General features: G+C 53.8%; 1 protein-coding gene and 1 long non-coding RNA gene across 5 annotated transcripts in view; one reads left to right on the forward strand and one right to left on the reverse strand.

Moving 5' to 3' along the window:
- SORL1 (sortilin related receptor 1) overlaps positions 1–16247 on the reverse strand; it is a 47484-nt gene that overhangs the window by 29830 nt on the left and 1407 nt on the right. Inside the window, exons 2-13 of the mRNA XM_014890451.2 lie at positions 8697–8813; positions 8267–8392; positions 7830–7991; positions 7048–7115; positions 6601–6781; positions 4597–4698; positions 3727–3896; positions 3384–3576; positions 3050–3167; positions 2494–2567; positions 764–852; positions 470–648 (exon numbers count right to left, since the gene is read on the reverse strand). Of these exons, the coding sequence (XP_014745937.2) occupies positions 470–648; positions 764–852; positions 2494–2567; positions 3050–3167; positions 3384–3576; positions 3727–3896; positions 4597–4698; positions 6601–6781; positions 7048–7115; positions 7830–7991; positions 8267–8392; positions 8697–8813 (1579 nt within the window). The remainder of the gene's footprint in view (positions 1–469; positions 649–763; positions 853–2493; positions 2568–3049; positions 3168–3383; positions 3577–3726; positions 3897–4596; positions 4699–6600; positions 6782–7047; positions 7116–7829; positions 7992–8266; positions 8393–8696; positions 8814–16247) is intronic.
- LOC148221361 (uncharacterized) lies at positions 3094–12540 on the forward strand. Of its 4 annotated transcripts, XR_015808168.1 has the most exons (8): positions 3094–3228; positions 4053–4329; positions 4990–5072; positions 6045–6842; positions 6987–7129; positions 7841–7961; positions 8597–8972; positions 10720–12540. It is a non-coding gene; the product is annotated as an uncharacterized LOC148221361 (long non-coding RNA). The 4 variants fall into 4 exon arrangements; XR_015808167.1 differs by lacking the exon at positions 4990–5072; XR_015808170.1 differs by lacking the exon at positions 4990–5072 and having other exon boundaries at positions 10723–12540.

The following is a 16247-nucleotide window of genomic DNA, read 5'->3' on the forward strand; positions in this document are numbered from 1 at the left end:
CCACAGGGAAAGGCAAGGCAAGGAGAATTCCAGCTGGGAGCGTGTGGTGACAGGAGGGAACAGAACAGGCAGCTCTGTGGCAGTGACAGGGAATCTGAATGAAGTCGTTCTGGTTACCAAACAGATCTGTTCCCAACAAAATGTCGAGGGAATCGGTGATAAATTTTAGTCAAGCAAATTCCTCTGCTGGGTTTAACTGTGCTTTGATTAAAATGCTGCCTCGCAATCAAAGCTGAAATGGGTTATAAAACATTCATAGGCACAAGCCTTCAGAAGGAATTTTTTTTCCTCTTTTCAACAAATTCCTCAGTGAGGAAGGAAGGAATATAGGGAGAGCATAGGACACACGAGTGCCTTCAGCAGCTCGTGTCCATGTGGACATGGGACACTTGGGACAGGGCACGAGGAGATGCCCTCTCTCCTGCCTGCAGAGCCACCCCAGAGCTGGCTCTGCCACCTGTCCCCTTACCCAGCACGTCAGTGGTGTTGATCTGCAGGATCAGCCAGCTGTGGCCATTCTCCTTGTAGGAACCAAAGATGGTGAAGATGGTGCTCTTCTCGCCGGGCTCGGTCAGGAGGCCGTACACAAACACCGGCTTCTCCGAGAACGTGAAGACTTTCCAGGTTTCCCCTTCGTTTGTGCTGTACCTGCACGAAAAAGGAGACTGGGAGAGATGCCAGGGGCATGTCCTGCCTGCTGCAGGGCACTCTCTGCCATCCCCAGCACGAGCACCAGAGGCAGTCCCTGGGCCCTGACACTCACTTGAGCTGGTCGGTCTCGGTGCCTTGGGCGATGGCCACCAGAATTCCACCGTGGTCACCCCAGGTGTAGTAGTGGGGTCCAGACAGTGCCTGGAAGAGAGACAGCGCTGAGGGGTGATCAGAGCTGTGCTGAATGAAAGGAAAATGGCTTTGTCAGAAGCTCTGCCTGACCCAAGTTAATGCTTCAGCCTTGGCCAGATCAAGTATCTGGAGGCACCGGAGATTCAAGCGTTTATGGGACACCATCTGCAGATGAGAATAGCCAGCCCATTGCCCCTAAGAGATGTGTGTAAAAGCTGCCCTGAGCCCTGGACTCTGCTCCTCCTGTGCTCTGTGCATGGAAAGAATCAGTGGAAGAAGTAACATGACACAAAATCAGAGTCCATCATTCCTTCTCTCATTTGTCACCTCCCTGAGGCTTTCCTGACATCCAGCAGTGACTCGTGGCATTCCCAGGACTGCAGAGAAGTTGGTTCCCAGGCTGTGCAAGGTCTTGTGAATGTTCAGAGAGAAGTGGGGCCATGGCATGCAGAAACAAGCCCTGGGGACAATCCATCCATCCATCCATCCATCCATCCATCCATCCATCCATCCATCCATCCCATGGCAAGAAGCTTGGATTTCACATTCACCTACACCTCCAGCACACAATCAGCTTTGCTTTCCCATCCAGGGAGCCCAGAGCACCTCAGGATGAAAACAGGGAGCATGTCCATGCCACACCCTGCTCACAGGACGTGCTGTCACACTTGAGGACATTTTCACACAGGACATTGAAAGCATTGTTCCTTTCTTTTCTGGGCTGTGAAATCAGCCCAGTGATCTGCAGAGCAGTGAGCTCCCAGCCTGCTGCTGCCCAAAGCTGAGCACAAGGAGTTGTGGTGCTGCTGCTCAGCTCCACTGCTGGGTCATTCTGCACCACTGCTCAGGATACAAAGATCAGTCAGGAGCTTGGCGCTGGTGACATTGGATCAACACTCCCTCAGAATGTTTTAACTGGCTTGGCACCTGAAAGTCGCTGGTTTTGGATACCCTGCCCCATCTCAGCTCCTGCCTGGCTGCAGGGTCCCCACAGCTGCTCTCCAGCTGGGTTTTGGAGCCAGGAGCAGCCTCTGAACCACCTTTGGCATCAGCCAGACCTGTGGCATGTCCCCAGCACCACTGCAGCTGCCCAGACCTCACCCTGACCGCGCAGCACTCGCAGGGGGAGAAGGAGCCTGCTCAGTTCCCAGGATTAAATAGCTTGCAGATGTTGGAATACCACATTACACTGGCTGCAGAGTGCACAGGCAGACCACAAACACTGCCACAGACCAGAACATCCACTCAGTAAACAGCAGCAAACTCCCCATAAATCAAGGGCAGCATCCCATTTTTCTGGAAGAAGCCAGAGCCTCTCCAAATGCTCTCACACAAAGTCCTGGCTGTCAGTCCTGTTTAAAATATACCAAATGACCCGTGCTGAGGAAAAGTCCTGCCAGGTGTAAAGGAAAAAATATAGGAGGGAGGTCTCCTCTGTTTGAATCCACCTCTTATACCAGAGATTCATCTCCAACCAACCCACGCCTGGGCCTTCATCTAAAAATCTTTTTCCCTTTTTTTAAGTCATTGAGCACCTTCCAGCTCCTGGATTCATATGAAATCACCTTTAATGTAACTCATCAATATTGCTGCCAAAATTCTTCCTGTTCCCCCACCATGCTGATTTGGCAGGTGTAAGAGCAGCCTTACCTCTCTCCACCTCGCTCCAGCACTGCTTGAGACATAAACATTGGTTTTCCTTGCCATGTTCTTGCCAACGGAGCCTGGGAGAATGGGAGAAATCATCCTTCTTAAGGAATGCAAAGTGATTGCTTAAAAGGAAGCCAGACACCTCCAAACTATTTTTATCTGTGATTGAGGAGATGATTTTCACACTATAAATTAATCCCTTCAAAAGCAAATATTTCAAGGACTATTACAAGTTTTAAAAGCAGATGGGGGAAAAACCCATGGCTACAAACATGATTAAACAAAATGTGTGTGCTCTTCAGTAACAGAGCGAGACAAACAGGAATTTCTGAATCTTCAAGGAGCCCTTCACGAGGATCAGGAAAGAGGATCAGAACAGAGCAGGTTTCTCACATCTCTGAGCTGCAGTGAAATGCTCACTCTGTAATTACTGTACAGGGACTGCAGCAGAGAATGTACAGCAAAATGCACCATTTAATTGCATTTTATTACCTGCTTGTACAAACTAAATGCTGCCTGACAACAACACCCCCCCAAGCCAAGGGAAAAGCGGTACCAGTGGCAATGATCAGTCCTGGCGCTGACTCCTTGGAGAGAATGGGCATCCTGCGCAGCTGGAAATTCAGCAGCTGGCTCAGGCGCTGGGCCAGGTGGAGAGAGCAGCCCTGGGACAACTGGGAAAGCAGAAGAGTGGATTAACATCCATCCCTCACCCTGTCTAGTCTGCTTGGAGAGGTAAGGAGGGACTCCTTCGCGGTGGCATCGCTGTTTCAGCCTCTTTTCGTAGCGCGAAAAACATTCCAAGACTGCCAAGCCCATCGCTAACAAACCGCACCCCCAAACGCCACTTTTGGGGGCTTTTCTCGCTGTCCCACCCCCCTCTGTGGTACCTGGCAGTCGATGTGCTCCCCATAGCGGGTCTGAGCCGGGGGCTGGAGCAGCTCCCAGGTGCCGCCCTTGTCGAAGGTGATGACGGAGCGCATGTTCTCCTCGCTGAAGGAGCCGTTGATCAGCGTGGCGATGTAGACGCCCCGCACGCCTTCCACGCGGTGGAAATCGGCGAAGGGCTCGTTGGCAAAGTACCTGTGGGGTCAGGGAAATGGAAATGGGGTCCCTGTCAGTCTGGGGATGTGGGGGGGTTGTCAGGAAAGGGTAAGGTATTGATCCAGCACAGCCAAAACTCGGGGGTTTTGGTCGATGTTGTCATTCGCCATCGGGTGAGTCCTGTCTTACCTGACCAAGGTGTCACTGCCAGCTCCCCCTGGGCTGTAGTAGAGCACATTTTCTAGAGACAGGGAGAACTTCAGGCCCTCTGCCTCCGAGATGTAGAGGTTGGTGCGGTTGTTGTCGTGGCTGACACACACAAACACCTGGTCCTCCGAGGCATCAGCAATGTAATATTCCTTTGGGACAAGAAGAACAGGCTTCGTGTGTGTGTGCATGGTTCACACACAGGCTGGTTTAGATTTCCTGTTAGCTTGCTTCCACCTTTTTGTATTTTTTCCACTCAGCAGGTGGGAAATCTTCACTTTGCTTTCTCTCTTGTGTTTCTCCCACAGTGATTCCTGTCCTCCACCCTGCAAAGTCCCCTGGAACCAGCATTGGTTGCCAAGCCCTACGTGTGCTGGACCCCTGAGGCTGGGAGTGCACCCCACTGCTCTGCCAGGCACCAAGAACTGGCTTCTCATGCCCTTCTTCATCCCCACCAGCCCTGGAACACCACGGCATTCAAGGATCAGGGACTCTTTGCAAGCCCTGGTGGTGCCCTGGGCTTCCTCATCCTGCAAGAACTGGATGCTCCAGGTCATGCCAGAGCACCTCACTCCTTGGGAAGAGGTAAAGTCCCCAAAAGCAGAGTCAGAGCAGTGGGATCAGCCCCTCTCTGGTATCTGGGCTTTGCTGCCAGCCCCCATCCCCAGTGACTGTCCATGTTATAAACCACAAGATCATCCCAAACATGAGCCTTTGCTCTGCCAGCCCCCCCCCCAGCAGGGTCATACGAGGTCCCTTCTCACTCCTGCAGCATCTGGAGCTGCTGCTGACACCGCAGCGTGTCCTTGGCAAGGCAGGGAGCTGGGAGGCTGCTCGGGAAGCACCACTTACCTTAATTGGATGCTTGGTAACGAACTGTGCCACCCGCATGGGCTTGCGGTTGAAGGAGACCCAGAGCTGGACCGAGGGTGGCTGTGAGCTGCCAAGCAAACGCTGTGCAGAGCACAGGGACACGTTAGGAGGGGCTCTCACCCCCAAAAATCACCCTCATCTCCACTGGGATCACCCAGTGCCTGGGACTTCCCCCTCCCTGCATGTGGGCAAAGCGTGGCAGCTGCCCGATGCTGGGAGCAGTGATCCCCACTCAGGGTTTAAATTGCCAAAGCCAGGGCTCAGCAAAGAGATCAAATGTCCTTCCTGGTCAGTCGGGTGGGGATAAAGAGGCTGGGTTTAATTCCTCCTTTTTCCTCAGAGCACACTGTCCTTTCCTTCCTATTTTTACAGATTTGCACAAAACGAAAGGCACCAGCGCCAAGCTGAGAAAGTAAAAAATCTGGGGGCAACCTATTTCATACAGGATGCCAATGGTGAGGACCTAAACCCAGATCTAGGCTCCAAAAATAAGCGGCCTGGTTTTTTGTTGTTAGGTTTTTTTTTTATTTTTTCCCAGGCTCTGTATCACTAAGCAACCGTGCCTCCCACGGAAAGGAGCAGAAGTCAGAGCCCTGGGTGCTGCTGCCACCCAGCCTGTCCTTTCCACAGCCCCTGCTGTGACCAGGCTTGGAGGCAAGAGCCTCATTCCAGACCTGGGGATGTGATTCCCAAATGAGGGGTTTGCAGGCAGCCTCCCTCTGTCTCAGTGTTTCCCAGCAGTGCTTGCTGTGCTGTGGAACACAGGTAATTTTATTGATGTTTAGTCATTACAGCTGTAGGAGGAAGCAGAGCGTGCTGCCTGGTGGCCCCTGAGTGCTCCAGAAGCAGAAAAAAAGCTCCAAAGCACCCCCAAATGGAGCCCAAACCCTCCTCATGCTCTCAGGATGCTGTCCCTGAGCTCAGTGGCTTCTCTGCAGAAACACAAACCACCCCCAGTGTTTCACCCTACACCAGCAGCGAGCCCTCGATAAAATCTGCAAACCACAGAGCAGGCACAGAGCCAAGGGGCCGGGCCCTGGGAGTTACAGGCTGTACTACCTGCAAGGGAGATTTCTGAGAAGCTGAAATTGCTCTGCAAATGTTCCCTGCCTCTGTCAGACACCGCTGTGCCCACTCAGGGGGCCGGAGGTGACACACCCGTCACTTACTGCCTGGGAAACCCTCCCTGGTTCTGCCAGCAGTCACCCCAAAAAAGGGGGCTCCTTTTTGACCCTTTTAGGGTTAAAAAACCCTAAAGAAGGGTTTCTTCTTAAAACACCCAGTGGCAGCTGCAGGAGGGAATGCACCTCCTGAAAAGAAAGCTGCTCCTTAAATTCTAGAAGGATCAGGACTTTATCCCTCTGATGCTGTTTCTGATCTAGAAAGGTCCTCAGAGGAAGCACAGACACTTTCTTGCTTTCTTTCAGGTTCGTTCAAATTTGGCCAAGAACTGTGAAAACCACAGAGAGGATCCGGCTGCAGAGGGACCACAGGACCACTTTTGCTCACCCACATCCTCTTTTCGTAGCAAAGCAGACCGAAAATGCAGCTTTCTTTCCAGGCTGGAGCACATTAGGCTGCTTGGACCTGGTCCACGTTTGATGGTAATCTGCTCTGACAAGCGGCCTCCTTTAACCACCGAGCTGCCGAGCCACATCCCCCTTCCCCTGCCACCCCCACCCGGGTCCTTCCCAGCCATCCTGTGTTTTTTCCCGGGTCCCAGCCCTCTGCAGCCTGACCTACTTCTGCCCAGCCTGGCGGAGGCAGGGGTATGGAAACACCGCTGGGAGAGCAGCACGGGCAGCCACTGCTGTGCGCCCACAGAGCTGCTGGCAGGCTGGGTGACACCTCTGTGACAAGCCAGCGAGGTCTGAAGGCTGCGAGGTGCAGCAGGGAGTGGCACCATCCCTGGCAGATACTCGTGCCCGCTGCGGTTCTGCACCACGTCAACCCTCAGCAGTGAACTCCTCGCGTGCCACTCACCACAGACTTGGTGGCAAACATGTATTTGTCCCTGAGCTGGAAATCTTCAACATCTTCCAGGATGATCTCCTTGTTCTCCCGGCTCTGGAAGAAGTCTGTGCTGCGGATGACCGTGGAGGCCCCCGAGGGCTCGTGCCGCTCGATGTACACCGTGGTGGGCTTGTCATAGGGCTCAACCCCCCTGCGGAGGACAGGGGATGTGGTGGGACTGGAGAAGAAGGCAGCAGGAGCAAGGAGAAGGGGTAGGGAGAATGGGGAGCACCCCTGGGTGCCTTGGGTGGCTGTCACTTGTCACCCTGCCACGCCACATCCCCGCAATGCAGGGCGAGGGGAGCAGGGGGCAGGGCTGGGACACACCCTGGAACCCAGACTCTTCATTTTCACAGGGCAGCAAACAGTGCAAGAAGTGAGGAGGGAGAGCAGACAGGAGCTGGGTGCAATACATACCAAGAAAAGGACTTCACGTGTTCCTGAATCATTATCCAGGTCTGGCCAAAGTCATCTGATTTCCAGAGCTGCAACAACAAAGGTGAGAGATGCCAGTGGGACTGGGACACAAACAGACCCAATCCTTCGGGAGACCCAATGTGTCCATCCGTGGCTTCTCTCATGAATTCTTTTCATGGGGCAGCTTCTGGAGCAACAGCAACTTTCCTAACAGAATAACCCAAACAACAAAAACCTGTCCTTTAGCTTCTACCAGAAGGATTTCCCACTGTTTCACCTCCCGGTTTTACTCACTGAGTCTGTCTGAAGGAGCTGTAACTATTTGCAATCTTTGCCCAACAGCTCCAGAGGGAAAAAAAAAAAAAGTGTTTGTATTCAAGCAGCAATTTGTATTCAGGACCCAAAGCCAAACCACAGGCCCACATGAAACACTGCAGAGGTCATCCTGCCTCAGCTGCCAGTGCTCTGTGGTGAGTTATGACCACGACAGCTGGGGTGATGGATATGGCTGGGAGCAGCGTGGATGGAGGAAAAAGGAAGGGAATTAAGACAGGCAGCCTGCAGGTATTATATCCACATTCTCCAGAGGTAAGAACAAGACAGACTGTAGGGAAGGGGGTGTCCTGGCTGATCTGGACAGCTCTGCATGTGAGATCAGACACCCTGAATGGCCAAAGCATGAAGCATGGTGGCTCTGAGCTGTGGGGGACACAAAAGGCCAGAGGAACATCACAGCAGGCCAGGGGTAGGATGCTGTTTCCCCACCTGAGCAGAGTGCCCACCTGTTTTTTAGGGTGAGATCTGTCGAAGCCCAAGAGGAGGTTGGGATTCCTGCTGTGCAGGAGGAGATCTGCTGCTCTGAAGGGGATGGAGAAGCCTTGGATGGTGTTGCAGAAGTCCGTGGTGATCCAGAGGTACGGGGCAAAGGCATCCACAAAGATATACTGGGAGTGGAGGAACAGGGGAGAAGAGAAGGTCAGAGCAGAGCTCAGGCTGGCAGGAATTAAAGTCTGGTTTTCTCTGGCTCATCCCAGGGGAGCCTTTGGGAGGGCAAACTTTGGAGGAGAAGAATTAGGCTGTCCCAGCCACCCCTCTCCCACCACACTCTGCCATACAAGAAGTGCCTGGCACACGCCACCTCTGCCCCAGGGACAGCCCAAGGGTGTCCAGGCTCCCTGGGACAGCAGGGATGAAGGCCCAGCTGCCACATCCCCCTCACCCTCTTGTTGTCAGCCGGGCTGTGGTAGAACTGGGCGATGGCCACCTCGCTGCTGTTCCCCCCATCGAAGCTGAACCTCTCTGAAATCTTCTTAAAACTCTTCCCATAGTCATAGGATACATAAACCTGCAAAGGAGAAGCCCCACAATGAGAAGCACAAAGTTCTGAGCTCCCCTTCTGACAGATTTGGTGAAAACTCAGTGAACTACAAGGCAGGGAAAGATCTGAGATTTTCCCAACCATGCCTTGAACCCATGGGGCAGCACAGAGTATATTGAATATTTTTGTGCCTCTGAACCCCAACCTGTGGGCCTTTTTTGTGTTCCTCAGGACACAAGACCAAGTCAGGCTGTAGCTGAGCAGCCACCATCACCTTGCCTGGCCCAGAAGCAGAAGGTGCACGTGGAGAGGGCCAGGCTGTGTTACTTACATCGCTGTTTTTGGGACCCAGCAAGGACAGGCTGTCCCTGGCCAAGGCCACAATCACGTTGCTCTTCTCTCCTGCCCAGTGAACGACCATCTGATTGTGGGAATCATTGAGGCTGACCTGCAATGCCAAGGAAAAGGACACCCTGAGTCACAGCCTCACCCACAGGGACAGCCAGCATCTGCTCATGCCATCCTTCCTTGGAAATCCCAGAATTTGGGAAAACTCATTCAGAGCAGCATCTCTCCTGAACATGTTGGCAGAATGTGCCTAAAAAGGGTAAGTTTTCCCTTTATTCTTTCTCAGATAAACAGGATTCAGGGGATGATGAGAATGAAAACTCAAACCAAGGACTGAGAAGTGTTTTCAAATCCAGGGTGGTGAGGCCACAGGGAAACAGAGGCAGCTTTCTGCCTCTGAACAGGGCCAGGCACCAATCCCTTATCTCTGGTGACCAGTGGCAGGACTCGAGGGACTGCCTTGAGCTGCATCAGGGGACGTTTAGCTGGATATCAGGGAAAGGTTCATCCCCCAGAGGGTGCTGGGCACTGCCCAGGCTCCCCAGGGAATGGGCACAGCCCCAAGAGCTCCAGGAGTGCTTGGACAGCACTCCCAGGGATGCACAGGGTGGGATTGTTGGGGTGTCTGTGCAGGGCCAAGGGTTCCAGCTCAGGATATTCTGTGATTCTGTGCTGATTGCAGCACACACAGAGCCGTGCACGGTCCCGTTATGCCCGTGTGTGTTGGATGTGCCAGCAAAGGGCTGGTTTCTATGGGGAAGCTCTCACAGCACCAGCACAGCGGGAGCTGACAGCACAGGACAAACCCTTGGTGGCTGTCACCAGCCAGCAGGGACAGCCAGGCGTGCTGGGGAAGCCAGAGCTCAGCTGGGCCATGGATGGGTGGATGGATGGATGGATGGATGGATGGATGGATGGATGGATGGATGGATGGATGGGTGTCTCACTCCCTGCAGCAGAGGATGTGCGTGCCTGAGCCCTCGCACGCCATAGCTCAGCCCAGGCCTGCTAACCCCTGCTCGGGGCCTTGGGAAGCTGTAAAAATACAGGGATAAGCCCTGCTTAGGCTGATAGCCTGCAGCTCTCGCTGACCCTGGGATCAGCGAGCAGCTCTGCCTGGAAGAAGGGGCTGCTTTAACCTCCAGCAAGCGAAACACTTGGAAAAACAAGGTCTTTATTCTGGGAGAAGATGTGGGGGGGAGAGCTAAATAGAAACCCTCAAATCCCTCTTATGCAACAGGCTCACAGGAGGGGAAAAAGAATCGACCCCAACGCAGGCAGGGAGCATCCACCGGGGCTGGAGCATCCCGCGGGGCTGGAGCATCCCCCGGGGCTGGAGCATCCCCCAGGGTCAGAGCATACCCCAAGGTCGGAGCATCCCCCAGGGTCAGAGAATCCCTCGAGGCTGGAGCATCCCCCGGGATCAGAGCTTCCCCCAGGTTCAGAGCTTCCCCCGAGGCTGGAGCATCCCCCGGGGCTGCAGCATCCCCCGGCTGCCCAGGCAGGGACCCCCACACCGGGCAAACCCCGCCGGAGCTCCCGGCTATGAATGCAGATTTAGGTCAGGCAGCAGCAGCAGCAGCTACAATGCCAGGCAGCCAGAGAGCCCTGCGTGCCCGCCAGAGGAAAAAAAAATAAAATATTTTTTAAAAAATTAAAAGGAAGAGACGCTGTTTGAGGATGCAGGGAAACAGGACAGAGAAGGAAGGAGGAATTGCTGCTGCTCACTGAGACAGCCTCGGGTGTGGAACTCAGCTCTGAGCTCCCAGTCCCCCTCCCCTGCTCTGGAAGCAGAATAACCCCGTTTAAATCTCCCACATCTCTGTTGGTTATTTTAGGTGCAGCTTTTTGGGGTGACTAGCTGTGCTCAGGCTGGAGTTGGGCACTGTTAGGAACACGGAACTTGGCCCTTTAGATCCTCTCAGTCAGGAGGGGTTTGTTATTTACTACCACAGTGTCAATTTTAACAGTACTTCCCTTTTTTTCTTGTTGTTTTTTTTCCCCAGAAGAAATTTGACCCTTGGAGTTTCAAAAGCAGGAAAACCAGAGGAGACTCCTATCTGCACCTTGATTTAACCTCAACAGTAAACCTCTGTATCATTTTTCCTCGTAAGATAAAGCAGACAGCAAGATCTCTTTTTGGAGACTTGAGAAGTGTAGGGAAACCCAAAAACCAGGGGCAACGTGTTTGGGTTCAGGGAAGCCAGCTGAGCTTTGTTAGTCCTGGAGGAGCTGGGTGAGCTCAGGCAGTTTGAGGATGGCAGTCCCTATATAAAGGTTTGGCAAGGAGAGGTTTGCAGCAGTTGGAGAAGCTCTTACTAGAGGGTGTAAAGCAGGAGAAAGCAGCACAAGGACGCTGTAAGTCTCCCAGGGAGAGGTTATACAGCACTGGGTCAGGTTTATGAGCCTCAAACTTTTGGTTTTGCTGCCTTGCAGCCCTTCAGAGCTCTGTGGGGACCCAAGTGGGGCACCAAACAGGACAAACAGACAGCAGCTGATGTCCCATTAACCAGGGTGGGCTTTGTGGAATAAGGTTGGGGTTAGGGACCCTGCCCTGCTGCTGTGGCACTGCCACAGCGTCCCCACCTCCCCAGCAGGGCACACCTGCCTGGGGAACTGGTGTAACCTCTGAACAGGCACTGACTGGTGCCTAATGGAAACAGCATTTAGCATAAATTCCACTTAATGGGAAAGTGTTTTGGTCTTTGCCAAGTGATTAAATATATATGAAATATGCATGAAATTCTAATTTCTCCTCCTAATATGTAAGGTGCCAAGTGAAGTCCAGGAGGGGAAAAGTGGAGCCAAGACATAGCAGAGGCTGCTTGTAGCTGTAGTTAATGGAGTTAATGTTTCTAGCTTTGCTATGTATTTATTTCTTTGTTAACAGCATCTTCCAACAAATGAGTGCCCTGCAGGAATGGGATGGGAAGAAGACAGCCCCTGGAGCTGCCATCTGAGAGCAGGTACGAGCTTCAGGGATGCAGCTGGAGCCTGAGAGCTCCAGGCTGGGCTGGCAGAGGGAATGTCTGTGGAAGTGTGGAAGAGTGGAAGTGTTGTCCTGCTGAGCCTGGAGAGGTGATGGATGCCAGGAATTGAGGGGACCTGGGTGAGTGCAGTGCTGACTCCATGTTCTTTGGCACCTAAACACCAGCTTCCCTTCCTGTCACATCCCTCTTAGTTGCCTGTGCCCAGATTTGGAGTTTGGAGAAGGATTTTGGTTGCAGAGGTGGCTCACCCCTGGCGTGTGACAAATGTGAAAGCCCCTGGCTCCAGCATGGTGCAGGCTGGCCAGGGGATGAGTGACTGGCAGGGACAGCTCTCTGGAGCTGCTCTCAAGCCCTTCCCTCACCAGAGGACTCTAAATCCCAGCCTTGGAGTCCCTGCTCTGTGTGGGAAGCGTGACTTCCCCGTGCAGAAATCCCACCGCTGGCTGTCGTGAGCTGCCAGCATAAATATCGTGTGCTGGCTGACTTGTAACAAGAGTGACAAGTGACAGGACAGCATTAGGGGCTATTCTTGGTGTCCAGGGGGCTCGGGAGCTCGCTGTGTGTGTCCCTGGGTTTGCTTTGTTGAGGATTAATGCCCCAGCTCTAGGGCTGGCACTGCAGCTCCAGCCGGGCACTCGCGATTCCTCGGGAGGTGATGGACTGTGACAGCCCAGGGGCTGAGGCTCAGTGCTGTAAAACTGAGCGCAGAACAAAGATTCCCAGGGCTCACTGGGGTGTTTTCCCATCCTCAAAGTGGCCTAGAAACAAACGCAGTTCCCAGAGAATTTCTGGATAGTTAATAAGTTATTACTGCTGTTTGATAAGCAGGAGTGGCAAAGAGCAAGGGTCCTGTGTGGCTGCTGAAACCATCCAAGTGTTGCCATCAGCTCTGATCACGGCTCCAGGACTGCCAGGACATGCGTGGGGAAGGGGAATGGGCTAAACATTTTGTGTCCAGTAGCTGGAGGGGGAATAAGGATGGGGCTGAAGAAGGGGTCAGGAGCAAAGCTGCTGCCCGGATAGCACAGGGCAGAAAAAGAAAAGGTGCTCCGACCGTGCTCCTCCTCATTCCAGCTCGCTGGAAGCTGCAGAGGACAAGTGCCAGGCCTTTTGTCCCCATTCCCTGTCCTCCCCCCGGCAGGGCTTACGCAAGAGCCTGGCCCCAGAGTGCCATGGGTGGCTCCTGAGCTCTGGGCACGCCGCGTTCCCCACGCTCCTGCTAAAGCTTCATTACTGCACCTTCTGCTCTGCTCCCGAGCATCTGCTTCCAGCCCTGCCATGGTATTTTAAAATACAGCCTGTGCCTGCCGTGGCGCTGCTTGTGGCTTGGACTGAAAATGCCAGGGTCTGAAATCATTGATATGAAACACGGGTGACTCATTTCGGAGAGTGCCAGGCCCCGTGTTAATTTAGTTAATACTGAAATCATCTGCTCGCAGGGCTGTTTTCTCTGTGCCACCACCAAGAGAGCTCTCCCTGAGCTGTTGTTTCCAGGAGAATGGAAAAGGTAGGGGAGTAGGAAGATTGGGGTCAGGGCAGGAATCCAGAAACAACCCCAAAAACAGCCTGGGTTCTCCTAAATTGATAGAGGGGCAGGGATGTGATGAAAATTGAGGCTTCCCCAGCAGATTTGGGAAGTGCTGATGAAATTCACTCCCCCGTAATGAAGGAAGAAGGCTGCAGAAGAGGTCCAGAGTGTGCCATGAGCTTGTCATTGCAGCTCAGGAAAGCCTGAGCGATGCCCCTGGGACACCACAGCACTCACAGGATCTGTGAGGAATCTGCTGGAGGGGAAAAAACAATGAATAAAAACACAAATACCTCTCCCAGCCACCATGGTGCCAGGAGCAGGAACTGTGTGGCTCCCAGGGATCAAGCTGTGGCAAAAAGCAAATGCCACGAGCAGGGAAACCTTCTCAGCGTGGCCGTGAATGACCCAGCAATGGGGAGGGTGGTGTGCTAACACAAAGAAAGAGGAAAAGGACACAGCTGGGACACTCTGTCACCACCCAGGGCACCTCCAGGAGGTTAAAGTCTGATCTGGGAAGGCTCTGCCAGGCTGGTAAAGTAGGTCAAAATTAAGTACGGTTCAATTGCCATGCGGCGTGACTGATGTCTGCACTCCCCGGGCTGGATGGGGCTCACCCTGCAGAGCAACCTCTGCCTCCCCTGACAGGAGCAGGGCTCTCTGCCAGCTCTGCACCTTCGGACAGGGGGTTATCTGAGGTCCCCATCAGCACAGAGAGGTGGGCAGGGTCAAGGTCAAGTGGTGGGCTGATAGGAGGTCAGGTCGTGGTAAATGGCCTGGAAATGATGAAAACTCAGTGCTTTACCTCAAAGGTAGGGTGGGTTATCATCAGGAAACGGGAAGGTTGCGAGCAAGAAATAGTTCTCCCCAGATGGGGAAGAGAAAAAATGATGTTAGGGCAAGCACTAACACTGGTTCAGGGGACAGGGAGGCACAGAGGTGACAGCCAGTGCAGGTTATGAGCACAGGGAGAGGCTCCAGCCTTGCAGTGACAGCAGAGAGGTGAAGTGGCTGCCACAGGAGCCACCAGCCCTCAGAGAAGAAGTCTTTTTGTCCCAGCGTGGTTTAAACCAAAGATTTCTTGTGATCTGTGTGCTTTAGGGGGTGGCTTTAGATAAACCCTCTCCAAAGAAGGGGAAGGGATGTCTGCAGCTAAATGTTAGCTATGTCTTAGCAGTGTAAATGCTCTCATAACTCCCCTCTCCCCCTCGGGACCAACCTGGGCTCCTGCCTCAGCATTTTTCCTCTCTGTCTGCCACAGCCATGGCACAACACTGGCTGCACACCCATCCCCATGGTCACCCTTCAGCCCAGCACACACACAGGCAGCCGGAGGGGCTGCTTGTCTCTCCCTTGTTTGTTGCAGTCCATGTGGTTCGCACCCAGCAGCCAGGATTTATGTGGGATGGTTGGGGAGGTTCCATGGAAATGGAAAATCCTGGAGCCAGGCCCTGTTTCCAGGTCTGAGCAGGGCTGTGTAGGCAGGAGCACAAAGGTTGGGAGGGGACAGGAGGGTGGGTGGCAGAGCAGCCACTGTGCTGGAGGGCAGGGTGAGGTGCCCCGCTTGTGGAAGGGGTTCAGGGAGCCCTGCTGGCCCCAAGGATGAAGTTTTCATGCCCTGGGGATGCTTTTCTGCTGTCAAAGTCCTGTCTCGTGTCAGTGCCTGCTTCAAACAGGCTGTCCATTGTAACCCTCACCAACAATCCCACAGAGGTGAGGGCTGCACACGGGAACAAAACCTGCTCTGTCTCGAAGCTGAGGGACTCCAGAGTCAGGCATTTGGTCTCCTGATTGCTGCTGCTTCAGTCAGAAAAAACAAGGAAAAGCCACAGAGGGGGTTAGGCTGCCGGTCCTGTTATTTGGTGATGTTCCTGGGAAGTTTTGCTGCAGCCTGCCCAGCAAGGATGTGATCAGCAGTGAGGGTCCAGATAAAAACCCAAGTATCATCCTGTGCTTGTGCTTTGGTGTGCAAGGCAAGAGGGCTCCGAGCCTGTTCCTGACAGTGCTGAGTAAGCTGTGTTTGGCTCCCGAGGAGCTACAAAGGGTTTGGATGTTCCTCCCCTGCTCGGTTCCAGACACAGCGATGCGTCCCTCCTCTGCTCCCCTGATGACATCACCCACACCAGCAGCAAACCCGGCTTTCCCCCGCCCCTGAGCTGAGCCTGGGCTCTCAGCTGTCCCACCAGCCTGTTTCAGCACCACAGTGGAGAGCCAGGGAAGGGCAGGGAGTTTTGGGGCACGAGCCAGTGCGTAGCATATGGCCAAGTGACCTGCCAAAGGCACGGGATGTGTCCCAGATCCGGGACCGCAGTGACACGGCACAGGGATGCTCGCTCCAAGCACTGCCCCTTATGCTGATGGCCCTGAGAGAGGAGTGCTTTGACTGCACGATTTTCTGCTGGTGTTGGAGTGCCACAGAGCTGGGGGAGGGGGGTCACGGGGATCTGTTGGGTGCTTGTGACCAGGCACGAGACCCCTGCACAGCTTTTCCGGCTTCCCAGGAATTAGTAACTTGCGTGATCAGATCTGTAACGCAGCCTGGGACACACAGGCTCCCTCTTGTCCCTTCTAATAAAGCAGAGCTCTGATTTAAAGCGCTGTAGCACTTGGGAAAATTCAGAAATGTTGTTTAGTGCCGAGCAACTCTTCCCGGTGACACACCTGGGCTGTAAAATGTGTGTGTCCTGCCCCAAAGCAGAGGAAGGAATGGGTGCTGGGTGTTCTGCTGCCAATGAGCAACTCCATTCCCCAGGAAAATCCCTTCTGGAAGCTTGAGGCAAGGAGAAAAGCCCAAACAGTTACAAACTGTTGAACTCTCACTGCTTCCTATTAGTCCTGTCCTGGATAGTGACAGGGTCACTGCACCCTCCTGGGTCTGCAGCTCCGTGTGCAGGTGACAGGGACGTTGCTGCCACAGCAGCTCTCTACCTGGCAGGTGGGCTGGACTGAAGGCACAGGGAGGCAGAAGGGAAAAGTGCCACCAATGTCTTGCCGTGGATGAGAGACAAGTGTCATG

This window comes from Sturnus vulgaris, chromosome 23 (genome assembly GCF_052056855.1).
Source record: "Sturnus vulgaris isolate bStuVul1 chromosome 23, bStuVul1.hap1, whole genome shotgun sequence".
NCBI classification, from domain to species: Eukaryota; Metazoa; Chordata; class Aves; order Passeriformes; family Sturnidae; genus Sturnus; species Sturnus vulgaris.